Here is a 27,491-nt window from a genome sequence, read left to right as displayed (position 1 = left end):
TAGTAACTACATGCACACTCATAACTCTGTTGCTCTGGCAAGTAAAGCAGGTTTTTGCAAACCATCTAACAATGCTGAAAGGTATTTGAAAGAGGAATGTGGTTTAAGTGAACCAGTATTATTTGTACTAAAGCAGACTGTAAGAGTGCACACAGCCACTTATCATGTTGCAGCCGAGAGATTCTTATATTGCACTAACCAGATTGTTTCTGATCACCTGACCAATTCTTACAACTTGCCAAGGAAATGAGTCTACACCATTATGAGCTTTAAAATGAAATGTGCTTGTTTTGTGATCACAAAGACTTTATGAGCAGGAAGTATGAAGAGTAAGAACTGCTGGGAATCCTCAGAACTCCCTTTTTTTTGTAAACTAATCCAGCTAGGGAATTCTTTCAGAGTTTATGCACCCTGGTCTTGTTTTCAATGCAATAATAAACTGAACTTTAAATAATTTCAACAAAATACTTTAGAGAACTTTGACAAGTGGTAAGTTTTGCTCTTAAGCTGTAAGGAAAGTGGACATGTCAAGCTAAAATTTGCAGTGGAGGTCAAGAATGACAGTAGCACACCAACCAGGTGAATCAAACTTGGTGAAATTTATATTAACATGATTTATACCACCAGTAGTCTCTTTATTATAGATCAGTACAAAACCAGACTGAAATTCCCTGTCATACAAATCAGGATCTTCTGTCACTGTATTATCAGTAAGTACTGATAACATCAAAAGATGTAATGGCTGAAAACAAATTTTCATCAAGAATAATGAAAACAAGTATTTAAGCTGCTGAAAAGAATAAATGCTGTCATCTGCAGCAAGCAATCTCCCATCTTCTAATTTAACAGCTGTGTACTATATGACTATTAATTCATACCTTTTTGTCATTTATTGACAAAAATGCTTTTACTGTCCTTTTTAATCCCACTGTTACCAAGGATGTAGAACAGCTGTTAGAACAGATTACTAAAACTATATGTGGACGCTGGATGCCATCTGTGCCATAAATCTTAAGATAAAGCTTTTATATCTTTATTTTATTCTGAAAACTCTAAGCATAGACCCAACACAAATATGTGATTAACCTAACTTTCTTCAGTGATGTTATTCAAGTTAGTGCAAAACAAATGCATACTATTTGCAGAACAAGTGTCTAAACACAAATTTGAAAAATTTTGCTTTGGATGGTGATGCACAAAAAAGTAAAATATAGGAGAGGACTTTGAGTGCTGTCTCAAGCTGGAGATCAGTGTAGTACTGTCCTTGATGCGAATTGTTACTTCTGCCTAAGTGAGTATGAAGTCTGAGCCACCAATACAACCTAGCTGTGCTCTTTTCAACTACACTCGAGACATACTGGTTAAAAAGAGAAAATAATGTTGCTGGTGACATGTTTTATAGGTAGAAGACTTCACTGTCTAGGGATATCAATCCAGAACTTTCCTAAAGCACTAAAGTATCAGGGAGGGGTGGTGGGTATCAGGTAAGGCTTGTTTTTTTAATGGAAATCAATATTGGCAAGACCAAGGCAAGAACTACCAATAGTGATTTCTTTATTTTACTAAGACAGGAAATACATTCACTAAAGGGTAGTTTCTATTTTCCACGTCTGGCAATGAAAAACAAAGAAAATGAAAGCATAGTGAGTTTGTAACAATGGGCCTGTGCATATGGCAGACCGCAGACTTGCTTTGCCATGGGAATGCTCACAACTGCTTGGTGTCTGCAATACAAAGACGTCACGATGAGGAGAAGTGGAAAATTCCAAAAGAAAAGAAGGCTTGCCTTCCAGGGCATTACACCCTAGAGATTACTTCTTATTGGAAATTGTGTCTGTTCTTTTTACTATTTTTATAAACTCAGGACCCCAGTGAATCATGCGAGATACACTCCTGTGATCCTGCTGCTGCTACTCTTACCACCAGCTGATGACATTTGTGTGAGAGAGACAGGGAGAGCGTGAGAACTGCTCCTCCTGCAGCAGCTGCCTGTACTGTGCCCCTGCTGCTGCTCCTACCAACAGCAGCTCCCCACCATCTCAGCATTTGGGGAAAAAATTACTTTTCCCACTTGCAAACATCAACTGAAGACTGAGAAAAGAACCCTAAGTTCACAGGTCACTGCAGCAGAGGTTACTGATATGGTGCTTAGAAGGCCTGAGCTGAACTGAGTAAGCCCACTTGAAAAGAGCAAGAGAAGTGCTACAGCACCCACATCTCTAACGTATAATGTTTTTTTCCAACAATTTGAGAAATGTCTTCGCTAGAAGAGCCATCATCATAGACTTATACCATGCCTTTTTCTGCTTGAGAAACACAGGGCTTTAGGCCGTGGACCACAAGTTCAGGCTGATTTCTGTGCTTGTGTGCACCCTCATTGACCAGAGAGGCTTTGCAAGAAGGAAAGTGTTTGCTCATAGGAACAGTTTGCAAATCTAGACCCAGAGACTGTACATCCTGCTGAAGAGTTTTTACTTACAGGAAGAAAAATACATGGATCTTGTATATGAAATGCAAATCTCCAGTTCAAATTACATCTAATTAAATAAGAATAAAAAAATAATCAGGATGTAAAAATACCTTTATGTTTTAAGGAAATACTTAGTAGTGCTCCGAGTCTTCTTTGTGGATTCACAAGTGATTTTTTGATAGAGGTGTAAACTTTATCCTATGCACTTTATCCTGTGCTGCACAACCTATTTTCAGGAACACACTAAAAAAACCCACAACTCCTTCATCACTCTATGGAGTTTAGGGGGTTCAAATTCTGTTAAAAGAATGAATAGGTTCTACCGCACTTGAAATATGAGGGCAAGTATCTGAACATGCCAGATGTAAGCAAACACAAATGAAGGCCAGAACTGCACCCACTGACAAAGCTGCCTCTCTATCTTCATTTCTAGAAACCAAGGCAAAGGGTAAAGATGTGGTAATAATTTTACAATTCTTTACTTGCACTACTTTACACATCAACTGTATCTCAATGCGCTAAATATGGCATTTCATTTAAGAACTGGTTCCTTTAGTAGGATTTTCAACAACATTCTGGGGAACACTTTTTCAATGAAAAACATTGTATTAATAATTGTTACTTAGGTTAAAGTTGTTCGTACGCATTTAATTTTTTTCCTAATCTGTTGCCTTCTTCCTGTGGTTGAGCTGAATACAGAAGATATGACTATGGCTAACATCTTGAAATATAAATTTAAAAAGAAATAACTTTAAAAATACATATTTGTTTATTTATTTACATATTAAATTAGGCATTTCCCCCTACCTTCCCCACCCCACCCACCCTCAAAAGAACATACCTGTTTCTGTTACAAAAACAAACACACAACACTCAGGACAGGTTAGTATTTGCTAATTCCTAGTTAAAATTAATCAACTGAAGAACAGTCATTAAAAATCAATTAAATTTGACCCAAGCAATAAACTGCTGGAAACTGCTATTTTCCCAGTTTAACCAGTTCTTTTTAGATCCATTTGAACTCAAGACAGTATACTACTACTTACTTTACCTCCCCCAAACCCACCTGTATCTTAAATGTTCAAATATTTAACCATAGGCAATTTATGCTTGAGCAATAAAGGCAGCAGGTAGATCCTGTCTCAGGAACTTGCCATTAAAACAGGCTTAGCTTTGCCTGGGAGAGGTAAGGCACTTTGTGTTCCAAATATAAAGAGACAAACTGTCAGCTGATGACAACTTCACTAAAGTATCACTAAACAAATTCTTTCAACCAGAAGACAGTCCTTTCTTGAATTCCAGATCTTCCTGCCTTCAGCCATTAGTATAAATTCCCAGTGTCAGTTGTCAGAAGATGCTAAAAGCCCTGCGTACTGGAGCTATACACTCTGTTCTTGAGCAAAGATAACGTAAACTGGTGCACTGCTGGTAAATTTAAGGAGTGTTATCCTACAGAGACAGCCTGGTAAAACAGTACGTTTACTTGGCATCAGTCAGCTTTCAGCAATAGGCTGCTGGGAGTGTAGTCATCACCTGCTTCCCTGACCTGCCAAATTGAGGGGGGGAGAGGAGCACCAGTATTTTGAAAACACGACTAAGGTTTATTCTGATAAAAGATTATGGCTTAAATTAAGCTCTTCCTGCTTAAACAAGGTGTGTGCAAAGGAAAATGGGGATTGAAAAGAGATCCTATGAGGGCATCTACTGCAACAGAAACTAGAAAAACCAGTTTTTAAACACTTCTAAGGCTTTGCAGTAAATATTTAGCGGTAAACAACCCAATTGTTTGGTGTTTACATGTTGACGAAAATTTATTTACTGTGTTTTATCAGGAGTTTGATGTAAAATGATACCTCTCTGTGGAACAACACTGTTATTTACATTAAGACAAAAACTCCAAGGAAGTCAACCTAAAAAAAGCATAAAAATTGCTTTTACCTTTAAGCCCCCTACAAAATAACACAGAAGTACTACTGCTAACCAATCTGCAACCAGATAAAAATCTCCTCCAGTTCCAAAAAGATTGTTTCTCATTTCTTGTTTAGTTTTCAAAAATACTGGCCTTTATCAGAGCTCTTAATCATGTCTACAACAAAACCCAGCATAAATGACATTTCCGTGATGATGAATATCACCAGTTAAAACCTTCAGCTTATTTGTACACAGTTATGTAATGGACAGCACACTAGCACCTGCAAAAAAGATTAAAATAACATGACTTTTCTTGTTTTAGCCACAACTGCTCAACTCTGATCTAAATGATTACTGGGTTAATGACAGTCCATAATATATGTGACATTTACAGAACATGCACATAAATTTTGAGTTATAGTCATCAGACTAACCATCTGACTGTAGCCCAGCCAGCAGCCACATCTGTTCCATAAAAGTGAGTGGATTCATTAGGATTTTAATTTTTGCTGTCTCAAATATGTGCTCGTGGTTTTGGTGACATAGTTATCTTTGAACCTGCTCACCTTTCCCTTATATGGATAATATTTGATTTATTTGGTAGCAAAATATATTTTATTTGTTTGGGACTCTGAAAACTCTTACGATCACATCTTCTTCCTTTTTTCTTTTTTCATACATAAGTTAAATGTTGTGGAATTATGAGAAGGGGAAGTATTGGTAGCTCCATCTACCTTGCAACTAATAAGGTTTGTCCCTGATGGGAGGCAAACTGCTGACAGATTCCTGGTACATCTGCACCAGGAACTGATGGGGTCCTGTACGTGCGATGTCACTGGCATCTGAAATGGTTCAGTAATTATCTGAAATTTTTTCCCATCCTGTAGCAATGTCTCCCTCTCACATGGATGCCCTAATAATGTGATCTCACATTAAAGCTTCCTCCTGTTGGGCAATTTAGAGTGCCTTTCTGTTCTTCCCAGCTGCCTATTTAAAACAATTGGCAGTAACTTATTTCTCTCAGAGACTCCTACATCTCTGTTAAATGTGGCTGCAATTAGCCAACATATTCAAAAGTTATTAGGGGGGACAAAGAAAAATTTAAAAAACGTAGAAAAGGTCACTTCCCTCTGTTAGTTCCAGTAACTTTCCACTGTAAGCCTTCAAAGATCAAACTTCATCCACTCCCTTACTTTCTGACACTCACTATGTATTTCTGTATTCTACTCTACACTGACTAGCTCCTTTACCAAAACTGTTAAAATGAGGGGCTTCATTTGCCACTGCCTGCGTCTTGACCATACTCCTGATCTAAAGTCCTCATCCACACCTCACCCCAGCCCTTTCCCTTTGTTTAATCATAGGATGGGTCCATGTAGCAAAGTTTTAGGAGTAAAAATTCTGCCACCAACACAACTACTCAGCAAAGTGTGCTTGGCTACCTTTGCTATGCAGCATGTCCTTTCACAGCTGCAGACTACATTGGCAAATGATAGCTGGTTAGGCACACAACTGCTCAGTGTGCTGCTGTCTGGTGGCCTATCTTGTGGACATTTTTCACAGTGTACTGTGAAACTGCTGCCATGGATTATGACATCATTGTGACTACAAAGAAATTTTGATAGGTGGGAGTTCACTGCTAAACTGTCCAAGGCTTAATTAGCCAAGCTTAAAAATGAGTTTTGTTTTTTTTTCTCCCCAGAGTCCGAGTAGATGTTCAAGATCTATCTAACTGTCCTAACGTATAACCATTCCCTCTCTTAAGCTGTTTTGAGTATATACTCTTTAAGAGCCTGATCTATTTCTCACGGAAACCAACAGAAAGACCAGTGAACTGCAGCAGAATTAGATTAGGCAAAATTTAGTATGTCTGAAGCTCTGCAGCTTCCAGAAACATTATGACAACTGTTACTAATGTCATGTCTGGTATGTAAGCTCTTCAAGTAAAACTGTCATTAAACCAAGATGGTTAGTATAGAGAATTCCAGGAGAACAAATACTGTTTGCCAGTGCAATATACGTTTTCTTGGGTTTTTTTTTCTCCTAGGGTTTCTTTGTATTGCAAAGCAGCTGCACAGTAAGATTGTTGATACTATGGTTCACCTTTTGAAGTGATATGGTCCAAAGTAAACAGTTCTGGCTAAGGAATTTTCCAGGTGTTAAATCTACAGGTTGAGGAAGAAAAGAAGAACTAGTCTGCTTCTATTTCACAACAATCCCGAGGTCCAAGACAAACTAAACCATGAATCAATGCACCAATATCTCAGATGACCTATGAAAGTAACTGCCAACTTGCAACCTGTGATCAGGTATGTTCAAGAAACTAGGAATTGTTCTGTAATTAAGCTGCAATAGAGTATCCACTTCCAGAACACCTATTTCTTTTGGAATGGAAAACTGCCATACACAGCTTGAAAGTTGCTACCTTTTGGCACAAGAACATCAACCCCATGCTGTAGTTTAGATGAACACATAAAATGAAATTTGAGAGTCCTTGTTTGGTGCATACAGCTGTTGCATAAAGATGGTCTTCTGAGCTATCCAAAAACTACCTACAAATAAAGGTTTTAAAGAAAATAACATTACTTACATGTAATATTCTACATTTTCTTGTGTCAGCACTATGTCAGAGGAAACTGAAGATAAATAGGGAAACAGTTTATGTGAGAGTAACTTGGCCATTTTTAAAGATGTACTTAACATGGAGAAGAATGCTGTTTAAAAGGAAATGCATGCTCTGTAATAAGCTAAACTTTGGGATCTCAGCACTTCAGCCAGCATTGGACTCTGCAGGCACTTTGCTGATGAAATAAGCATTCACTGACATTCCAGGCTTAGGAACTGATCCACAGCCATTTTAAAACAAAAGGTACCTTTTTTTTTTGGCACAAGGTGCTGTGCCAAAATAAAATTTCCACAGAACCACTACACTTTCAGCCTCCTATAATTGAAAAATATTACTTGCCATCATTGTAGACTGAAGTATGCCTCTGTTGTATTGAAGCCTCAGTGTACAAATACAACACAGAATTGTATAATTTTGCTAAAAAGTACATAACACTGAGCAGACTGAGGGATGGTGTTTCAAAAGTGTATTGGCACAGCTCTCCTTTTACTGAATTCAGTAGTAAAGCTCTCATTGACTTTAGTAGGAACTTACGGAACTTCAGTCCTAGCATAGCAATATCTTCTGCCAAGATCTATTTCTGTATCCTACACACAGGAAGTAAATAGAAAACTATTGCTAAATAGGAAACAATCTCCTCTTATGACCTGGTGACCTGCCTGGTAGATGATGGAAAGGCTGTGGACATTATTTACCTGGACTTTAGCAAAGCTTTTGACACAGTCTCCCATAGCATTCTCCTTGGGAAGCTGGCAGCTCATGGCTTGGACGGGTGTAGTCTTCACTGGGTAAAAAACTGGTTGGGTGGCTGAGCCCAGAGAGTAGTGGTGAATGGAGTTAAGTCCAGTTGGCGGCCGGTCACAAGAGGTGTTCCCCAGGGCTCTGTTTTGGGGCCAGCCTTGTTTAATATCTTTATCGATGATCTGGATGAGGGGATTGAGCGCACCCTCAGTAAGTTTGCAGATGACACCAAGTTGGGTGGGAGTGTCGATCTGCTGGAGGGTAGGATGGCCCTGCAGAGGGACCTGGACAGGCTGGATCGATGGGCCGAGGCCACTGTATGAGGTTTAACAAGGCCAAGTGCCGGGTCCTGCACTTGGGTCACAACAACCCCATGCAACGCTACAGGCTTGGGGAAGAGTGGCTGGAAAGCTGTCTGGCTGAAAAGGACCTGGGGGTGTTGGTAGACAGCCGGCTGAACATGAGCCAGCAGTGTGCCCAGGTGCCCAAGAAGGCCAACAGCATCCTGGCTTGTGTCAGGACTAGTGTGGCCAGCAGGGGCAGGGAGGTGATTGTCCCCCTGTACTCGGCGCTGGTGAGGCCGCACCTGGAATACTGTGTCCAGTTTTGGGCCCTTCAATACAAGAAAGACATTGAGGTGCTGGAGCGTATTCAGAGAAGGGCAACGAAGCTGGTGCAGGGTCTGGAGCACAGGCCTTATGAGGAGCGGCTGAGGGAACTGGGGTTGTTTAGCCTAGAGAAGAGGAGGCTGAGGGGAGACCTTATTGCTCTCTACAACTGCCTGAAAGGAGGTTGTAGTGAGGTGGGTGTTGGTCTCTTCTCCCATGTAGTTAGCGATAGGACAAGAGGAAATGGGCTCAAGCTGCACCAGGGGAGGTTTAGATTGGATATTAGGAAAAATTTCTTCTCGGAAAGGGTAGTCAAACATTGGAACAGGCTGCCCAGAGAGGTGGTGGAGTCACCATCCCTGGAAGTGTTCAAAAAACAGGTAGACGTGGCACTCTGGGACATGCTTTAGTCTAGTCTACCCTTGACTGGTTTAGTGTGGACTTGGTAGTGTAGGTTAATGGTTGGACTGGATGATCTTAAAGGTCTTTTCCAACCTAAACGATTCTATGATTCTAATACTTAGGTATGCATTAACTGCCCTTGCTAAAACCAATACATACATAATTTTGTATTTGGCAAGGAACTGAACGTCTTTTCTTTTAAATCTATCAGGGCAATATATAGCAAACTAGCTGAATGTAATATACCTTTTTAGTTAATGTGCATATGCTTCCTACTAGTGCTGGTGTGACACTAGACACACTGATTAGATTCCTAAACAATTAACTAAATCTCTCCATAAATCACTAATTTTGTTTGGAAGTACCACACACCACCACCTTTACACATCTAGTTTTTATTGTGCCTGTGTGTTGTTTCTTCACTTCTAACACTGGGATAGAATCACCTTAATGAGTGATGATATCTTGAGGTGTTAAGATATAACGCTGGTAAGGGATGTTATAATGTACACATATCACTGTTCTTTTAACACAGCTCCGTTTCTTTATAAAAAGCTCTTTCAGCCACATCTCAGCTATTGTTCAGTGAATGTCAAATGAACTAATCCCAAAGTAAAGGTGAAGGGATGGAGAATATATATGCGACATATTTACACAGCACTTTTGACTAAAGAACTTCTATTATTGAGACTACTGGTGCATGAGTGTTACAAATAAGAACTAAAATACGAGAAAGAACTGAACAATTTCATCAAAGTCATAGCGGAAGCAACAGATAGGAACTGGACACCATCTTGACTTTTAACCCCTGGACAATGATCATGTCAATCAAGAATACACTTGAAAAGAAAAGGAACAAATTAGTTCTTGGTTAGCCTGGCTGTTTCTGATATCTTCAAGATGAACATGTCTACTATAGTAATTTTAAAAATTCCAGTACATCCTACAAAGCACTGTAACCATATGCCTAAAGGCTTGTTTTATCTTCTTTCTCCATTCACCTACAAATGGGTCATTAGGTAATTTCAGAAAACGTTTTTGCTTCTCCGAAGTTACACATAGCCACCTGCTTCTCTAGGGAAAGCCTAGACAGATGTGCAGCTTGCACTCCTGCTCAGGCATGACAGGGGCACGCAGGCAGATGCAGGCAGCCCTGAGCAGATGACAGGCAGGTGCACACATGCCACCACTTCCTGACAGCACACTCCCTTCCCTCCCTGGCTGCAGCCCCTGCACGTCACCTGCCCTGTGGGGACACAGGTCATCCCTTAAAGGCAATGGAGAGCAATCCCACCTACACCATGCAAACACCACCTCCAACCCTCCTGTACCACTTGTTCTTTCTAACATACAATATGCAAGAAGTGAAAACTATTTATCTCATGAGTAAACGTACACTTTGACCAATACAAGCTTGGCACAAAAATGTCAGTTGACACCAGAAATTATTTTCCCTCTCTGTAATAACTGATGTCTGACTTCTTCAAAACTGTCAGTTTGCTTAATATTTTGGGAGAGGTTTATTACTCTCAGTACCAATAACTACATTTCACCTTCTGCACTGTTATTGAGCATGGATTAATAATTAACAGTAATTTTTTCTTTTACCTTAAACACCATGAAAAATTCTTTATGCTATATGAAGCCTAAAAGCAATTTATACCTGAAATGTTGCTCCTATTTCCTTGCTGTTGAAACCTTGCTAATAAGCTACATGGCAGTACAGGGGAAAGCTCACAAAAAAGCAGAGCAAACTCATACAGTTATGGAGAAAAATGCAAGGTCGTCTTCCACAAAAAGGAATACGAATCCTGTAGTTTAAGGCCCTTGCTCAAAATCTTGCTCAAGATTTTATCCGTAAGCAAACTGCGTCCAACTAAATGAATGCATTTTTCTCAGAAGGTAGAAAAGCTGATCTAGTCGTGCTGGGGTTTGTATTTGTGCCAATGACACATAACAGAATTCACAGAGTTATGTGAATTCTGATACTTGAGCTTACGTCAAATGTAAAAAATGTTCAGGGAAACAGACTCTAGTAATACTAATAAGTATACCCAATTTGGTAAAGAAGAAAATGGGGGACAGTGGGGCAGAACAGCAATCTTGTCTGGAAGTCGAATATGTTAGCCTAAGAAAGTTTTTTTTCCTATATGTTTATGAACCAACAGCAGCAAAGAAAGGCGGAGCCAGTTGTCCATGCAACAGGACCAAGAAAACTTGAATTTCTTCAGAACTTCAAAAGATGATTATGAAAGTAGCAACAGATTTAGAGATGGGACTTGTCTGTAAACTGTAAACAGTGACTAACTTCAGCTCCTCAGATATAATTGTATTTGCACTAATGCTTGATCCATGCAAATGCAGTACTTCACTCTCAGTAACAGAATGGGGGAACCATACCCACCACTTCAAAGTCATTAGAGAAAATAAATAGGTTCTGCGGTACTGAACTAGGCATGCAGGCCTGGGGGGCCAAAACACAGTTATTAAGAGAAAAGCAGAGTATAGAAGCCTGAATACATTCAGCCTTAATATACAGATTTAATATAAGCAGGTTCATTTCATGCAACTTTCCCTTGATTAATCAAGTAATTTTTTTTTTTTTTATGTTTTAAATGTTTTAAACCAAAACTGCTCAAAGACTTGAACTGTTTCTATTTGGATTAGTTTGTTCAAGACTATCTTGAAGAACTGAGAAGAAAGTTATATTACTGAGGTTGAACAGGGACTGAACCAATCTCAGCTTGCAATCACATCCCATACTGATGACTTTTGTTCTAGATTATCCCAGAACACTGAGAAAACCTGAAGACTGCAGATGACAGAATGGGCTGGGAAGCAATGCCAAGATCAGTAAACCACCTCAACCCCCCCCCCATCCCCAGTTCCCCACCCGCTGCCAGTTACAATTGCAGCTATCATTTTAAAAACACTTTTGACAGATGCAAATTTTGTGGGGCCCTGATTCAGTAAAGCATTTGGGAATGCACTCAAATTCCACTTCAGTTAATACCAACATACATCACAGGAGTAGGTCCTCAGTATGTAAGAGAGGTTTATCTTTGAGATGTTTACAATATTCTTACTTGTATTTTATGTTTTCCTCAATCCAATCAGACTTCAAGCAAATATTTATTAGGAAACAGTCACACAGGCACAATAAACACATTCCCTGGGGGAGAAAGGATTTTTAAAAAGCAATTGTATTTTGACAAATATAGATAGCTCATAAAGCCTGTTTGGAGTCTGTCTGAAAAGTATCACATCTAATGGTGTTGACAAACACAGCTTGGCTTGCCAAATAGGTCAGAAGATTGAAATTCTGGAATGTTCAGAATATGGGTATTATTTATGCTTTTCTGTCTGCATGGCAAGGGAGGAAGAATACTGAGTTTACAAATGCAGAAACAGATTTAGCAACATCTTTCTGAAATTTGCGGGACCCTAACCAAGATACCTACATGCTACTCTAAAACATACTGCTTTTTTGCATGCATATGGCTAAGTATCCCTCAGGAAAATATTCAGAGAAAAATAGCTTGTGTAAAATTGGTATAATACTATTACCAATCTAATTCTGCTTCCACGACACTGTACAACGGAAAATATTAGAAGGTTCCATGCAACTATAATTCTTGCTAAAGCTACTTCTGCCTGTCAAACTAGTTAACTGGTTTGCTTGGTATTTTTTTTTAATTATTCCAAAAGCTAATTAAGTAATACTTAATATGTATTTTGTGAAAGTTCATTTGCAATCAAAGTGCAAAGACTCTCTGGAGTCTATAATTTTTTTATCTAAAATGACTGTGTTTATTTCATATCAGTTATATTTTTTAAATAACTGAAAGCACTTGAAAAATTGGAGGAATACACTTCAGTGCTTGACTTTCTTATACCACGTACACAGCCAAACTGTTCCTTTTATGGGTGGCACAAAGGATGTAATCACTCCAAAACAGATATTCTAGCATAACTGGATATTTTATGGCAAAGCTATAAAAAGCTTGCAAATGCCATAAATTCCAGCAGTGATGTATATGTCCACCCATGCATCTGCTACTAACATTGAGTTCATATTTTCTGACATACATTTCACTTTTTAAAAGCACTTAACAGGACCCAAATTTCATCTACTAATTTCCAGGTGTATTTCTTTTTTAACCAAATTTTCCCATCTCATCTTTGGCCACAACTTTCAGAAAAGATGTGATTTTCAACTTTACACCTCCAATACAAATTTTTCATATATTCACATATTTAGAGAAATCTTAGGAAAAAACATATTTGTGTTTATAAGTTATTAAGGGCTCTCCTGTTTGGGCAGTATTTTACATGCATTACAGGTGGAAGATGATGTATAATTGCACTTGTAAACAACCAGTGCCAGCACAATGTAAGAAACAAGACTGCAAGCAAGACTGCTGGTGCCTCTTTTTCTCCACGATGGCCTCAAAGTTAGACTGATGGCTCTCTGGGCTTTTTGCCAAAACTGCACACCAGATTAAAATAGAAAGAAGGGAAATAGGCAACCTGGGGTCCAAAATTTAATTCTGACCTTATGTATAAGCTCTATGGGAGGCTTGGGCAAAACAGAATGTTAATCTACCATATAAGGGGGCACAAGGAAACTAGAAAAAAACTTATGAGAAAAAAAATGTATAAAATTTCTTCTCTATCATGTGCACATTTTGGTATTTTGAAACCATCAGTCTTGAAAAATAGTCAACTCTTCATGTATAAACATTACGTTATTTTCAGAAAGTAACTACTTAATGTGCATTTTAGTTGTATGCCCACAGCCCACTTTCTTTCAGCATGACATAAATTATATTTTTTATGGCTTTAACCCACTTTATTCAAACCATGGACATTTCTGTTTCATAAATTTGTGGGTTTATGGATCTCATTAACTATGAAATATGGATAGTGTATCAGAAACCAGATTTGAAAGTGAAGGCTGAAAAGTTCTCTTCACCCTATCAGAAGAACAGGCTCTTTACATATTCTCTCATACTTCACAGTGGAAGTTAAGTTTTCTTCTGCTAAAACGTATTTGCTAATAGGCTCCTTTGCAGAAAGAGAGCAATTTTTTTTTTTTTATCAAATCACTGTTCTTCACAGAACTCTTTGCAAGGAGTAAACATGTTCTTCTACATTTAAAATTACAATATGGTGTTAAGTCCAAAATTGCAAATGAGCAAACATTTTCATAAAATTTTGCAGATGCTGACTAAGTTTAACATAACCTCCTTGAAAGCTCTGTTATTGTTTCTAGGGATCATGTTTAACTTCTCAGTGGGGAAGAAAAAGTATGGTAAACAGATTAAACTCTGTTCCTCTGTTTTTCTACCACAAAACCCATATATTAATTACCTTTGCACCAGTGTAATTCACTGTACTCGGATCCTTCAATTTTAAACACAAATACATAGAAAATTAAGCTGTTAAATACTTATTGATACCCTATTTACTAATTACTAAAATAATCTAGCAGCATAACTCAATTTTGTAAAACTACTAAATAAACATAGTAACAAGTAAAAACAGTTTAAGCTATTCTGAGATGGAATCCTGAAAATGAGATGCTTGAATTACGATGTTCAGAAAGCTGGCTTTATTGATCATTACTTTTAGAATATTTATGTAAGATATTCTATTAGTTTAGTCTCTAGCCCATCCAAGAGAAAATTCATGGGACATTATTAAGTTCATCTATACACCACATTTCAGAAGCACAGAACAAGAAACAGACCGGTTTTTACTGTTCCTGTGAAGTGAGATTAACCTCATATGAATCTTCAAATTGATCCTGGTTCTACAACAAAATTACAGGTGGCTTATATATGAAGAAAAAGAAGTACTTTTTATGGCAATTAATACAACATAACACTCTCTCTTGATACAGCTTGACAAGTCAGAGATACATAACAAGCTAAGAAACAGCGACTATTTTCCACTGGAGATCCAGGTCATCAAAACACAGGAAAGGAGTTTAATTTGAAGGCAATGGGGGAAAGTTTTGAAACTGCTATTCACCTATTCACAATTTCAGAAGGGAAAGAGTCCAAAATCTTTCCTCACTATTCTCTTCAGAGGGATTTACTCTGGCTCAAACTACTACCAAAGGCACTACCGTGAATTTCAATAGAGTAAGACAAGGGAAGTGCTCTACAAAATAGCCTGATACAAAAATTTCAACTGCACTATATAAATCTTTTGTTGTTTTTTAGCACAACAGAAGGCATTATGCATCAGGGCATGAAATGCTTACATAAGCAGCAGAGTGATGTAACTTTGGGAAGTACCTGCCAGTAGCACGCCTATATCAATTCCAACAACATACTGTCCGCTTCATAGAGTGATACGTGATACAGTATAAGACCAGCTTCATGTTTCACATACTTTTATGTCAACAGTGGAAAAGCAGACAATATCTGATCTGCCATAAGCTTTGTGGGAAAGTTACAAAATTTTGTGAACAACTTTGAATTAGCAGAATCATAGAATCACAGAATTATAGAATTGTTTAGGTTGGAAAAGACCTTTAAGATCATCCAGTCCAACCATTAACCTACACTACCAAGTCCACACTAAACCAGTCAAGGGTAGACTAGACTAAAGCATGTCCCAGAGTGCCACGTCTACCTGTTTTTTGAACACTTCCAGGGATGGTGACTCCACCACCTCTCTGGGCAGCCTGTTCCAATGTTTGACTACCCTTTCCGAGAAGAAATTTTTCCTAATATCCAATCTAAACCTCCCCTGGTGCAGCTTGAGCCCATTTCCTCTTGTCCTATCGCTAACTACATGGGAGAAGAGACCAACACCCACCTCACTACAACCTCCTTTCAGGCAGTTGTAGAGAGCAATAAGGTCTCCCCTCAGCCTCCTCTTCTCTAGGCTAAACAACCCCAGTTCCCTCAGCCGCTCCTCATAAAGCCTGTGCTCTAGACCCTTCACCAGCTTCGTTGCCCTTCTCTGAATACGCTCCAGCACCTCAATGTCTTTCTTGTATTGAAGGGCCCAAAACTGGACACAGTATTCCAGGTGCGGCCTCACCAGCGCCGAGTACAGGGGGACAATCACCTCCCTGCCCCTGCTGGCCACACTAGTCCTGACACAAGCCAGGATGCTGTTGGCCTTCTTGGGCACCTGGGCACACTGCTGGCTCATGTTCAGCCGGCTGTCTACCAACACCCCCAGGTCCTTTTCAGCCAGACAGCTTTCCAGCCACTCTTCCCCAAGCCTGTAGCGTTGCATGGGGTTGTTGTGACCCAAGTGCAGGACCCGGCACTTGGCCTTGTTAAACCTCATACAGTGGCCTCGGCCCATCGATCCAGCCTGTCCAGGTCCCTCTGCAGGGCCATCCTACCCTCCAGCAGATCGACACTCCCACCCAACTTGGTGTCATCTGCAAACTTACTGAGGGTGCGCTCAATCCCCTCATCCAGATCATCGATAAAGATATTAAACAAGGCTGGCCCCAAAACAGAGCCCTGGGGAACACCTCTTGTGACCGGCCGCCAACTGGACTTAACTCCATTCACCACTACTCTCTGGGCTCAGCCACCCAACCAGTTTTTTACCCAGTGAAGACTACACCCGTCCAAGCCATGAGCTGCCAGCTTCCCAAGGAGAATGCTATGGGAGACTGTGTCAAAGGCTTTGCTAAAGTCGAGGTAAATAACATCCACAGCCTTTCCTTCATCCACCAGGTGGGTCACCAGGTCATAGAAGGAGATCAGGTTGGTCAAGCAGGACCTGCCTTTCATAAACCCGTGCTGGCTGGGCCTGATCCCCTGGTTGACCTGCACTTGCCTGTTGAGTTCACTCAATATGAACCTCTCCATAATCTTTCCTGGCACCGAGGTCAGGCTGACAGGCCTGTAGTTCCCCGGGTCCTCCTTCCGGCCCTTCTTGTAGACAGGCGTCACGTTGGCAAGCCTCCAGTCATCAGGGACCTCCCCTGTTAACCAGGACTGCTGATAGATGATGGAAAGTGGCTTGGTAAGCTTGTAACCGCTTGTAACTGACTGCTGGTAAGTAGTATACAATATATATTATGTGTTTGGATGCAACAGTCAGATTGATAATTTCACAGAATGACAGCACAAATGAATCGCACAAAGACATGTTAATTCAAACAGAATAAACTTCCAAGCACTTTAGAAACTTATATAATAGTACCTGTAAGTGCACCTATAAACAAATTGTTTCAACACTTGCCGCTTACGCTTGGCTTCCTTTATCCTTTTACTGAACGACTACCACAACAGTCATTGCGACGATGATACTCTCAATGTTAAGTGCAACACTATGTGCAATAATGTCTTCAACCGAAATAAATCCTACATTTTTGCTGTTTTCCCTATTACCTTCATCTCCTTGATTCCTTTTTGTCACACAGATCTAACACTTGATCAGCTGCAGAACAAATCTGTGATGAATTTGGAAAAACTGATAGGAGGCTGGTCTTCATCTGTTATATTGAATCAAATAATGAAACTGGAATCACACTGGTTTTGCTATTTTGGTCCCTGTGCACTAGAAACCAATGGATAGTAACAGGAGTGATTGATTTACTTCGCTATCACCGAAAAGTACTTTTAAAACTCTAACATGGAATGTTCAAAGTAACAGCTAATTTATTGGAAATATAAGTAAGATATTCAGAGTGGAGATACGTTAAGGTTCCAACCATTTCTAACCCTTTCCCCCTTCACTTTTAAGTAAACCCACAACTCAAATAGCCATTGACATGTACAGTCTGCACTGTACACTGCTAATACCTGGAATACAATCTCAAGCTATGAGATTGAAAATACTCTTGTATAATTAGATATGCAAGAAGAACTATTTAGATGGTTCTACTGTAATAACCATCTAGGAACCTGCTTTTCCACGTGTGGATTCAAGAAGATAGGAAAGGAAAAAAACAGACTTGAAGAGAGTATATAAAATTTTTTAAAAGAACTCCTGAATAATTACAGAATAGAGTGATCCAAAAGGCGTTCACTAGAGTGGGCCACATTAGGTAACAACATATTTTCTGGTTAGGTTTATGTTATGTTCTCCCACAAGTAGTAATAACAAGCTTTATTTAATGCAGTAGTTTTCATACAACTTATATCCCAAAACACTATACTCCTCAGGAAAAAAAGAATGAAACAATGCTGCAAGACAGGATTCACCATTACAAATCTTCCATCAGCTGGAAGTCTGGAAACCAAGTCAGGAAGACACCTGAGACTAATTTGCTTACCCCTATAACTGCAACCACTAGAAAATGTCCTTTCTATTTCTTTTTTTTTTTTTTCACATGATTAACAAATGTAAGTATTCACATGAACTGTAGCACATTAAAAGCCTATATATTTACCATGACCCTCAGTTCCTGTATCTGAAAAAACTTAATGCAGAAGAATTTTCCCCCCAACTATTCATCCAAAGTTACCATGAACATTTTATGTTACTCAATTATTCCAGTCCATACCTGCAAACCTGCCAGTTGAGCAGCTGACTTCCCTTTGAGGCAGAGAATGAGTGCCAAAAATGCATTTAAGTCCTCCAGAGAGAGGCTACTGACCTAAAACAGATGAAAAAATAACACATTATCTGAAGGCTCTGAAGAGGAACTTTCTGAAAATTGTCTCCTCTTGCTCAAGCACATCAAACTTAAATCAATGACCTCATGAAGTTATGAGTACCATGAATGCATTGTACAGGAAAAGACATTTAAAGGGAACAAAATACTTACTTTCAGAACTTTAATGAAGTGCATACCCCAATACGCATGTATAGTGTATATATATGGATATTTACACATCAAACAAAATGCCCACCCTTCATGTATTCCCTTCTCTCTTCCCTTGGAGTTTCTTAATAACAGGAAATTTCTTCATGACCATAACACTAAGCATAGTGAAAAAAAAAAAAAAAAAAGAGAGATTTAAAAAAAAAAAAAATTGCTTTATAATCAAGACCCAGAATAAAAACCACCTCAATGAGCCACAGATGCGATGAGCATTAGGATTTCTTTCAAATGCTTACATGGTTATCTGTTGGAAACTTTAAAAGCAATCTGAAAAATATTTCAATCACCTATTTTAAGCTAAATTTCAGGATTTAACAAAACATATTTGGATTCTTTTAGTTTTTAGGTCACATACTGAAGTGGGAAGAACTCAAAACTAGAAGAAAACTAAACCTAAAATGTTCAAGTGGGCAAATAAAAAGGAAAATTCTAAATTAATGTAAAAGTTCACTCTAATACTTCTATCAGAAAAGGGAGAATGGAGGCATTTACTGTTGTGAAAAAGTATTCTGAGATTCTGCAGAGGCACACGGTCACCTCAGGAGAAAGACAATGCCTCTAGACCAGCTGGGCTGATTCCCTGATAGTGCCAGACCAGTTCTGATCACTTGCTTCCTCTTATTAGAGCACTATAGCTTATACATCTGCACCAAGACCAAGCATGTGTTACAAATGTTGAGGCTGTAGAGAGGGCTCTAAGTGAGATCCATAAAGCACTACATTTTTTTTAGCAATTGGAACTCAAGGGAAGGTTTCTCTTGCAAAGTGTGGAAAAGTGCATTGTGGGTTTACAGTACAGTTAAAAGGCTGCCTAAAACTCTGTATTGCCTTTCTTTTAACAGCTTGATTTTCAGGGAGTGTGTATATCTCATTTCAATCTGTTAAGAGTTGCTATTAAGAATCAAAAAGTGACAGAAAAAATGGAGAGAAAAAATAACAAAAAAGTATTGATGCAAATCAATAGAAAAAAGAAAAAAAGAACACTAAGAAGCTGTCTATAATTACTTCATTCATTTATTTGCTTAGGAGGAGTAATCCATTCTTTCCTCCTCAAGATAAAAATTATTCAACCACTACTGTGAATTTTTTTTTCTTTTTTTAATCAGGCCTTGCTGCTTATCCCACTGTAAAATACTTTGCCCTCTATGACTCTCTTAAAACTTGCATAAAGCACAAGAATGTGAGGGGTATCAGAAAAGTTTTAAGCTTTCAAAATGCTCCTTGCTATTCATTAACTCCACCTGGCTGCTAAGATCTGATAATGGCACTACTTTACCCTGTATTTCAAGTCAGGTGTCGCCTCTGTGTAGATGGCAACAAGAGACGTTTACTAAACCTGCATATTTTATACACTGCAGTAACAGAAAAAGTGACTTTTGTCTACAAAACAATTCTTAATACTCGCACAATTTTGTCCTAAGAAAAGTAAGTCAAAGAGTGCTTGCAAGTACAACAGCAAGGAAAGGTCCCCAACAGGGCAGATTAGCCAAAATGCTTCTGAATGTCAACACACTTCTTTAAAGAAGTATTTTATTCAGTAACCAAACTTGGTGAGTTATCACACTTCCACTATCAGTTTTCTTCCAAAACTCTAAGAGCTTGAAAGAGAAATTTCCCCTTTCTTTGGAGGCTCCACAGTTTGATATTTGAACTCATTTACTCTTTTCCCTAACTTTAAAGGCAGATCTATTATTTTGTATTTTTTTCACTATTTTTGTTCTTAATTTGGAGGATATTTGAAAAGTAACCTCACTGAAAAGATTACTCTTCAAATCGACACTTTCTTTATATAGTTAAGATTTGCTAATTGGAAATTTTTTCTCACTTAAAATGCATCTGAAGTTTTCATTAAATACTTGCACATAAATTTTGAGGAAGCCACATGGGTTGGTCAGTATGCTGGTTCCTGCAAAAACCTAAGTTTTAGGTTAGATTAAATGATAAGTAATGAAATATTTAAGAAGTTTGTTTCTCCCTCATATGAGCTGAAGGAAATTATGTTAGCCTCCTTCAAGGCAACCTACAATTGCTCAACTTAAATCACCTTTGGGGTAACAATTCACCTTCCCTTTCTAATACAAATGTAAGACTAAGGTGTAAAGACAAGAATTAGGCCACAGCTAGACAAGCATTGTTTTCCCGGCTATAAAACAAATGGAAGCAGTATGGCCAGCTCAAAGCATGGCTGCTGACAGTCTTGCTCTCACGTTTTCCTCTCAAACACCCCAAGAAAACAAATGGAAAATGTCAGAGAACTAACCAGAGTTCAAAACAACTCGGCAATTAAAATCTACCCTGTGAACCAGACTAAGAAATTGATTTGGATTAAAATGTTTTTATCAGTGCAACTCGGAGGGCAGAAGAGAATCAGGAAAATGGGACAGGTGTTGAGAAGCTGGCACTGCCATAAAAAACCTGCCATCAAACTAAGCCCTTTGCATGATCTCTCTGCTATTATTCTTGTTGAAAACATGAGCTGCAAAACTGTTTTCATCTCTTTTTAACATTAGCTACTGGATAATAAGTTCTGAAAACCATATCCCTAACAACCTTTTTTTTTTTTCATTTTATTAATATGCTGTGATCAAGGCTCAGTAAATCCACATTTCTGTAGGTGTTCTGTCCTGTTACTCCTCCTCTTAACCCCACTAAAGAAACCCGTCTCAAATAATCTAGTAATCATGCTATAAAAGGGTGTACAGGATAGCAGAATAAATAAATGAAACAGTGAAAACAGATAAATAAGTGAAACTGTGGTTTCATATCCAAATATGAAAAACACTTAAAGTACGTTTAAAGCTAAGTACATAAAATGTATCTTGCTAAATTGAAACCACAAGGCATGAAATTATGTTTAATGAGTTTCATCTTCAAAAAACTTTCCATTTATATTCTGCTATACAAAAATTAAAGAAAAAAAAGAGCTACATGGATCATTTGTACAATTCCCATATGCACTTCCTCAATGCATCATCTAAGTTTGAACAAACATGTATGAAGGAAAGAGAAAGGAAAACTCAGGGAGAACTTGTTTTCATGTATCTCACACCAGTATAAATCTGTTATTGAGGAAAGTCTGAAAAAGCAAAACAAAAGACACTTCAGTGTAAGTAAAAATGCAACAGAGCTTATCAGATTAGATAAAGGCATTATAATTTTCTCATCCTCAGAGAGTAAAATCCTGTGAGATCAGCATTTGAAAGGTGGCAAGTACAGACAACATATTAAATACCTAAGAGAAATGTAAATAATGAAACAATATTGTATTTAATCTTGTGTTCCTTTTTATTACAATTTAGGTAGTCTGCAGGCTGACAAATGTTTGGAGTTATAACAGAACTGCTACCTAATGATCACCTACTACTCATAATTTAATAAGAGCCAAATCCTCAGTTCTGGGTTGAAACTGAGTAGATTGACAAGGTAGTGTGAAAAAGCAGTGAGAGCTGACTAAATATTTATATTGTCTGTTTCCACAGCCTGCATAGTCACACCTGAGGGAATGTCGTCTTTTGACAACACAACAGAAACACAAAAAGAGGCACACAGGTCCCAAAAAGCGGGAGAAATCCTCTCTCTATTAAACTGCCCAAGGGGCTTTGTCATGGGCATGTGAGAGTTATGATTAACTACTAAAAAACCCAAGTGTTTCTTGAACAGGATGATGCATGCTAAATGGAGTAATTAAAAATACCGTAATGCAGTACTATTATATTTGATTGACTATGCCTACAGTAAAGATTAAGAGAAAAATCCAGCACAGGCTAGCAAGAAACAGTTTATTAGTCAATCACATCTATCAAGGTTGACAGCTGAAGAAAAAGCAACTGTCCATTACCTGCATCATAAGATAGGCCAGCAAGCAGCAGAATGCTGCAACAGGTGCTTCCAGAGCTTGGAGCTCTTCCATCCTGTCCTGAAGGTGAAAGCATGCCAGAAATGTACTATACCGTTGCTTTTCCACATCAGGTCCCTTGGCAAACCACAGTGTTTTCAAATTAGGTGTTCCACCTACAAAAGAAATCCATTATTTTATCTTGGCAGCAACAAGATAAAACATGCCTACCTCATTACAATCTGAAAGGAAACAACTGATCTGCTCTTGGCACTTGCAAGGACCACAGAGTTGAAAGTAAAATGTATCTGACAAAACTTGGCATTTGAAAAAAAAAAATTAACAAAAAAAATTAAGGCCTGTAATTTAAACAAATTGTATTGAATACAGGCATGTTTAAGCAGAGTGGACTGAATTCAATTGTTACAACAATACAGACAACTTTGAGACATCAGGCTTTTACCCTTTGCAAGAACAAAGTTTGACTACAAGTGTGTCCTTTCCTTTGGGGATCCACAGCATTAAATGAGGTTAGTTTCATCATAAAATAGTGATTCAGCAGAAAACAACCATATCTGCTTCTTCTCTCTCTCTCCTAGAGCTAGCATATCAGGGGTCCTCAAAGGATCCTCACATTGCCTCCCTTATAATCGCCCATTTTAATGAACAAACTGGTCACCTATGCCATTTGCTGGCAAACACGCATTCTCCACAAAACACTGTGCTGGTATGACTTCTCTGCACTAGGTTCCAGTTTGGGAACAAAAATCAAGGCTATCTGGTATTTTGCACTCCCTAGGCTACTGTATGAAACACTGTTGCAAACACGCACTAAAGAACTGTCATCATGTATAATGTATCACGTATAACACATCTTTCCAAACTTTTTATAGTACCATTCACCCTGGTCTCTAAATCCTTAATATTTACCCCATGTTGCCATCTCCCAACTTGACACATGTGAACTGATGTAAAATTTGCTCCCCCTTTGAATTAAATTTAATCCATTATCAAAATAAACACTAAGGCACGTGAAAGAACAGAACAGCTAACTGGTTATGCCTAAGAATCCCAATTAAAGACAGAATCCTCCCATAAAGTACTGCTGCTTCTGTAGTTAAATAAAACGAGGTGTGAATTTTAAATGTGGGCTAATTAAGCTACATTTGGTAACAACTCTTCTTTTTTGTGTGACATGCAGCAGCTGTAGTCCAGTTAGGAACACTTGGTGATAATAAATGGTTAAAGTGACAAAGTGCTGAAATCTACATAAACGATGTTTATTTAACTGAGAAAGCCCATTAACCAAATGGTCTAATTCTTTGGAGAGGGGGAAAACAGAAGAGAAGTTAGTACTTTCTTTCTTCATCTCCCTGATGGATGTTTCTTTTACTATTTTTAAGACTAACTCTCCCGTCGAAAGTTTTAACCCTGTAAAGAACTGCCATCATACAATCTGTAAGTTTCTAACCTTATTTTGTAGGGAAATATATATATTAAGAAAAAATACCAGTTACTTGATTGGAGTTGGAAATGCAGGTTAGTGATAATGCAAATACTAGCAGTGAGTGGGCCAGTACAGACAGCACAGTAAGACTCAGATTACTGGTTTTGATACTGGTAATTGCTGCTTTAAGAAAAAAGAGAACAGCAGAGACGGACTTCCAGGAAGAAAAGCAAAGATAACATGCATAAAACCAAAACAAAGCCAACCTTTCCTACCAAGGCTAAGCAACTTTAATGTGCGAGACAATTTTTACATAGGTGAACTCAAATAGTTCTGATGGTTTCTGCTTTCCAGAAGGTTCCAAATCAGCTGTATATGAAGACATAGGACAAGAATCAGTTAAAGTACTCTTTCCATCTGTACGGTTTTTTTAAATTAATTGCATCCAGGGGTATACCTAATAATAGAAATCCTTCTTTCTTCAGCGTGAAGCCATGAACTACATCAATAATCAAGATTACATATCTATATTGAGAGAGCTCAACAAAAAATTCAAGACATCTCTTCAATAAACAGTTTCTTATACTTTCAGAAACAACATCTACTTGTGCCTGGGAAAAAGAGGTACTGATGAATTATGAGTTATTTACCCTGGGAAAGAAAAATTTACGCTAACTCCTTTTGGAACATACCAACCAAAAGCGTTATTTTTCTGAAAGGATCTCTTCCACAAGTAATTAAATTCCATGTAATACCCAAGAACAATTCATTATATTAACCCTTAAATGAAAGATAAGTAAAACAAAGAAACAAATACACTGAAGTTTAATGACTCTCCCATCATGCATACAGTCCACAACAGACCTAAGATTCATATACAGTAGACCCACAAAATTGTTCTCTGCTCTAGTTACATCCTCACTACATAAACTTTACAGCAATTAGAAAATGTTTCTGAAAGAGAAATTTACTTGGATAAGGAGGAGAAATATTTTACTTCCTGAACACATCTACGTATTTACTAAACTAACCTTAAAAAAACCCAAAACTGGGTAACAAAAGGGAAACAGAACAAAACATACTTATATATATATAATTGATTCAACTTTACTGTAAAGATTAGTCATGAGAAAATTACCTATCCTACTGGTGTCAGAGGAACCACAAGTTCCTATGAATTACAGAGATACTCAAACACTGCATATGCTTATGGTTATTCTCAACATGCACAAAACTGTGTGAAAACGATATTCAGTACTATGTAAAACTGTAGTCCTTGGGAACTCCAAGAACAGCATGACAAAGACCTCCATGGAGGTCAAGAGGTACTACTTGCCTAAACACAAAAATAGACAACCAACAAGTTAAGAGAAAAAGCATTGATCAAATTATTTTTTTTCCTTTTTCCTTTTCACTCACACATTTAAAGACACTGTCATATAGAAAGCATCATGATAAACAAGAGCATTTCAAGGGAATACATAAACATTTACTTCATTTGTTTGAACTTTAATAACTGACTCATGAATATGCCATGCATGCAAAAGTTGTGGAATGCATTAATACTATGATATCCTTGAACTCAAGGCTTACACAAAGGTGATCCTCACATCCATACCAACTTAAGACATGTCATCATTGTGTATATAGATATAAATGTACAATATTAACTGTTTATGTATATTTGAAATAATGACTATTGAAATTTCATTTTATCACACCAGTAATAGAACTTTAACATGTCATCATTTTACACGCTCATGTAAATACTGAGCCAGAAAAATAAGTTTATAAAAATGTACTTGCTAGGAACACTCAATATTAACTTGTCAACAACTGTATCCAATTTTAAAGATGCCATAAACCCAAATGCCAATTAAATCTGACCATTAAAGCACATTCCAGAGACAGCATTTTGAACATAAGGATATTTGTTACATATTCCTGTAAGATGCAATGATTAGTATACTGAAAGTACATCCAAACTCCTGTGGTATGAAGCTACAATATCCTACACATTTTCAGAAATAAAATTAAAAGCAGAATTCATACATTTCTGATAAAGACTTTAAAACTTCCTCTGTTCCATATAAACTGCACACATATCAAATAGATCAGCTACGTTCACAAGATATGGATGTTAAACAGTATTTTCTTGGATCACAAATCTTCTAACAAAATTCATTTCTCAGACATTTTTTTATCAATTTAAGTCCTGCTCTGTCAACGTGTGGAAAACATCATGATCATATTCATTCAGCTGAAAAGAAACATTCCAGAAGGGGGAGAGACAGAGAATGCGAGCAAGCACAGATGCTAATTCAGAAGACTGTATCTCATGAAAAATACATATACATAATACACACTATATTTTAAATATATTTTAAGCTATCATCTTACAGCCTTTAGGATTCAATATTTTGTTTTTTAAAAAAAAGCTAACATTCAGTCTATCACCTGGAAGCTTTTCAGATGCAAGACAGTTTTGCTGTTTTATATACACACAAAAAATCAGTGGGAATTTTTTTTTTTTAAGATCAATGCAAAATGTAAAATATTTTAATGGTTATGAGCATTACAGTTCAAAATTCATATCAAATATTATTTCTGCAGACTTCTTAATCTAAATCAAATTCAATAGAGTCAGGATTTCCCATATATTCTCAGTACACTTCTAAAGTAGTTGTGATGATGAGGTTATCATTTTTTCCAAAAAAGATAAAACAAAGAATCTTCCCAAATTAATTGTGCCTGTGATTTTTCAAATAGTTTCTGGTAAGGTTTTTTTCTCTTTTTTGAGTAACCTGATCTTGATTGACAGTTTTGAACTTCAACTTCCTATAACAACTTCTTTAAATTTAGCTCTAAATACGATCCCTGTCTGAAAAATGTGATGTGCTGTTGAGAACCTTATTTGGTGAATTAGAAAGTCATGCTGTGGAAAATAAAAGATGCATGAGCGAATGTAAGGCATACAAATATGGACTGCAAAAATTCTGGAAAAATATTTGTTCGCTGAAGGAATGACAACAGAGCACTAAAAATAAACACTAGAAGTCCTCCTCCCCTTTTTTTAACAGTCTGCTTGAACAGCCTTTCATTACTGAGTTAGTAAAGATTATGGCTCAGAAGATGCTGTTTTTATAAATTCCTCTTATGTGGCTGCTATAAACAAACACACAGAGTGATCTTAAATCCTGTTTATTGTCAACATGAAGGTGGGTTCTATGTGTGGCATGTTTGCAAAGCAGTAGAACCAGAGTACATGAAGATTAAGTGGATTCCTCTCCAGAAAGGGAGGAAGGTACTATACCATGTGGGAAGGAAAATTTCACAACAATAAATATAGTATATTTGCCATGCAAACTGAAAGGTAACTACATAGGTATTGTTTACACTTTGTTGGGTTTTGTTTGCTTGTTTTACAAATGCATGTTTCCAGACCATTGTATGCCAAAATAAAACAGTTGTACAGGACAGACCAATCAATTTTTACCCTGCACATTCATATCCATTTGGAAAATTTCACAGCAATTTCATGCTATCATCAAGTCAATTAGATAATCACTCTCCTAATACTGTATCGTGGTACTGGACAGTGAAACTACTGTATATCAAATGAAATCTTGTTTGTACT

The 27,491-nt window shown here is 37.7% G+C and overlaps 1 protein-coding gene across 1 annotated transcript in view; it reads right to left on the bottom strand.

Moving 5' to 3' along the window:
- Positions 1-27,491, bottom strand: part of FAM120B (family with sequence similarity 120 member B) — a 55,692-nt gene that overhangs the window by 15,120 nt on the left and 13,081 nt on the right. Inside the window, exons 4-5 of the mRNA XM_075707955.1 lie at positions 22,411-22,583; positions 18,252-18,344 (exon numbers count right to left, since the gene is read on the bottom strand). Coding sequence (XP_075564070.1) covers positions 18,252-18,344; positions 22,411-22,583 — 266 coding nt within the window. The remainder of the gene's footprint in view (positions 1-18,251; positions 18,345-22,410; positions 22,584-27,491) is intronic.

This window comes from Pelecanus crispus, chromosome 3 (assembly GCF_030463565.1).
Source record: "Pelecanus crispus isolate bPelCri1 chromosome 3, bPelCri1.pri, whole genome shotgun sequence".
In the NCBI taxonomy this organism is placed as follows: domain Eukaryota; kingdom Metazoa; phylum Chordata; class Aves; order Pelecaniformes; family Pelecanidae; genus Pelecanus; species Pelecanus crispus.
The sequence above is the reverse complement of the archived record's forward strand: the minus strand, read 5'-3'. Positions and strand labels throughout refer to the sequence as shown.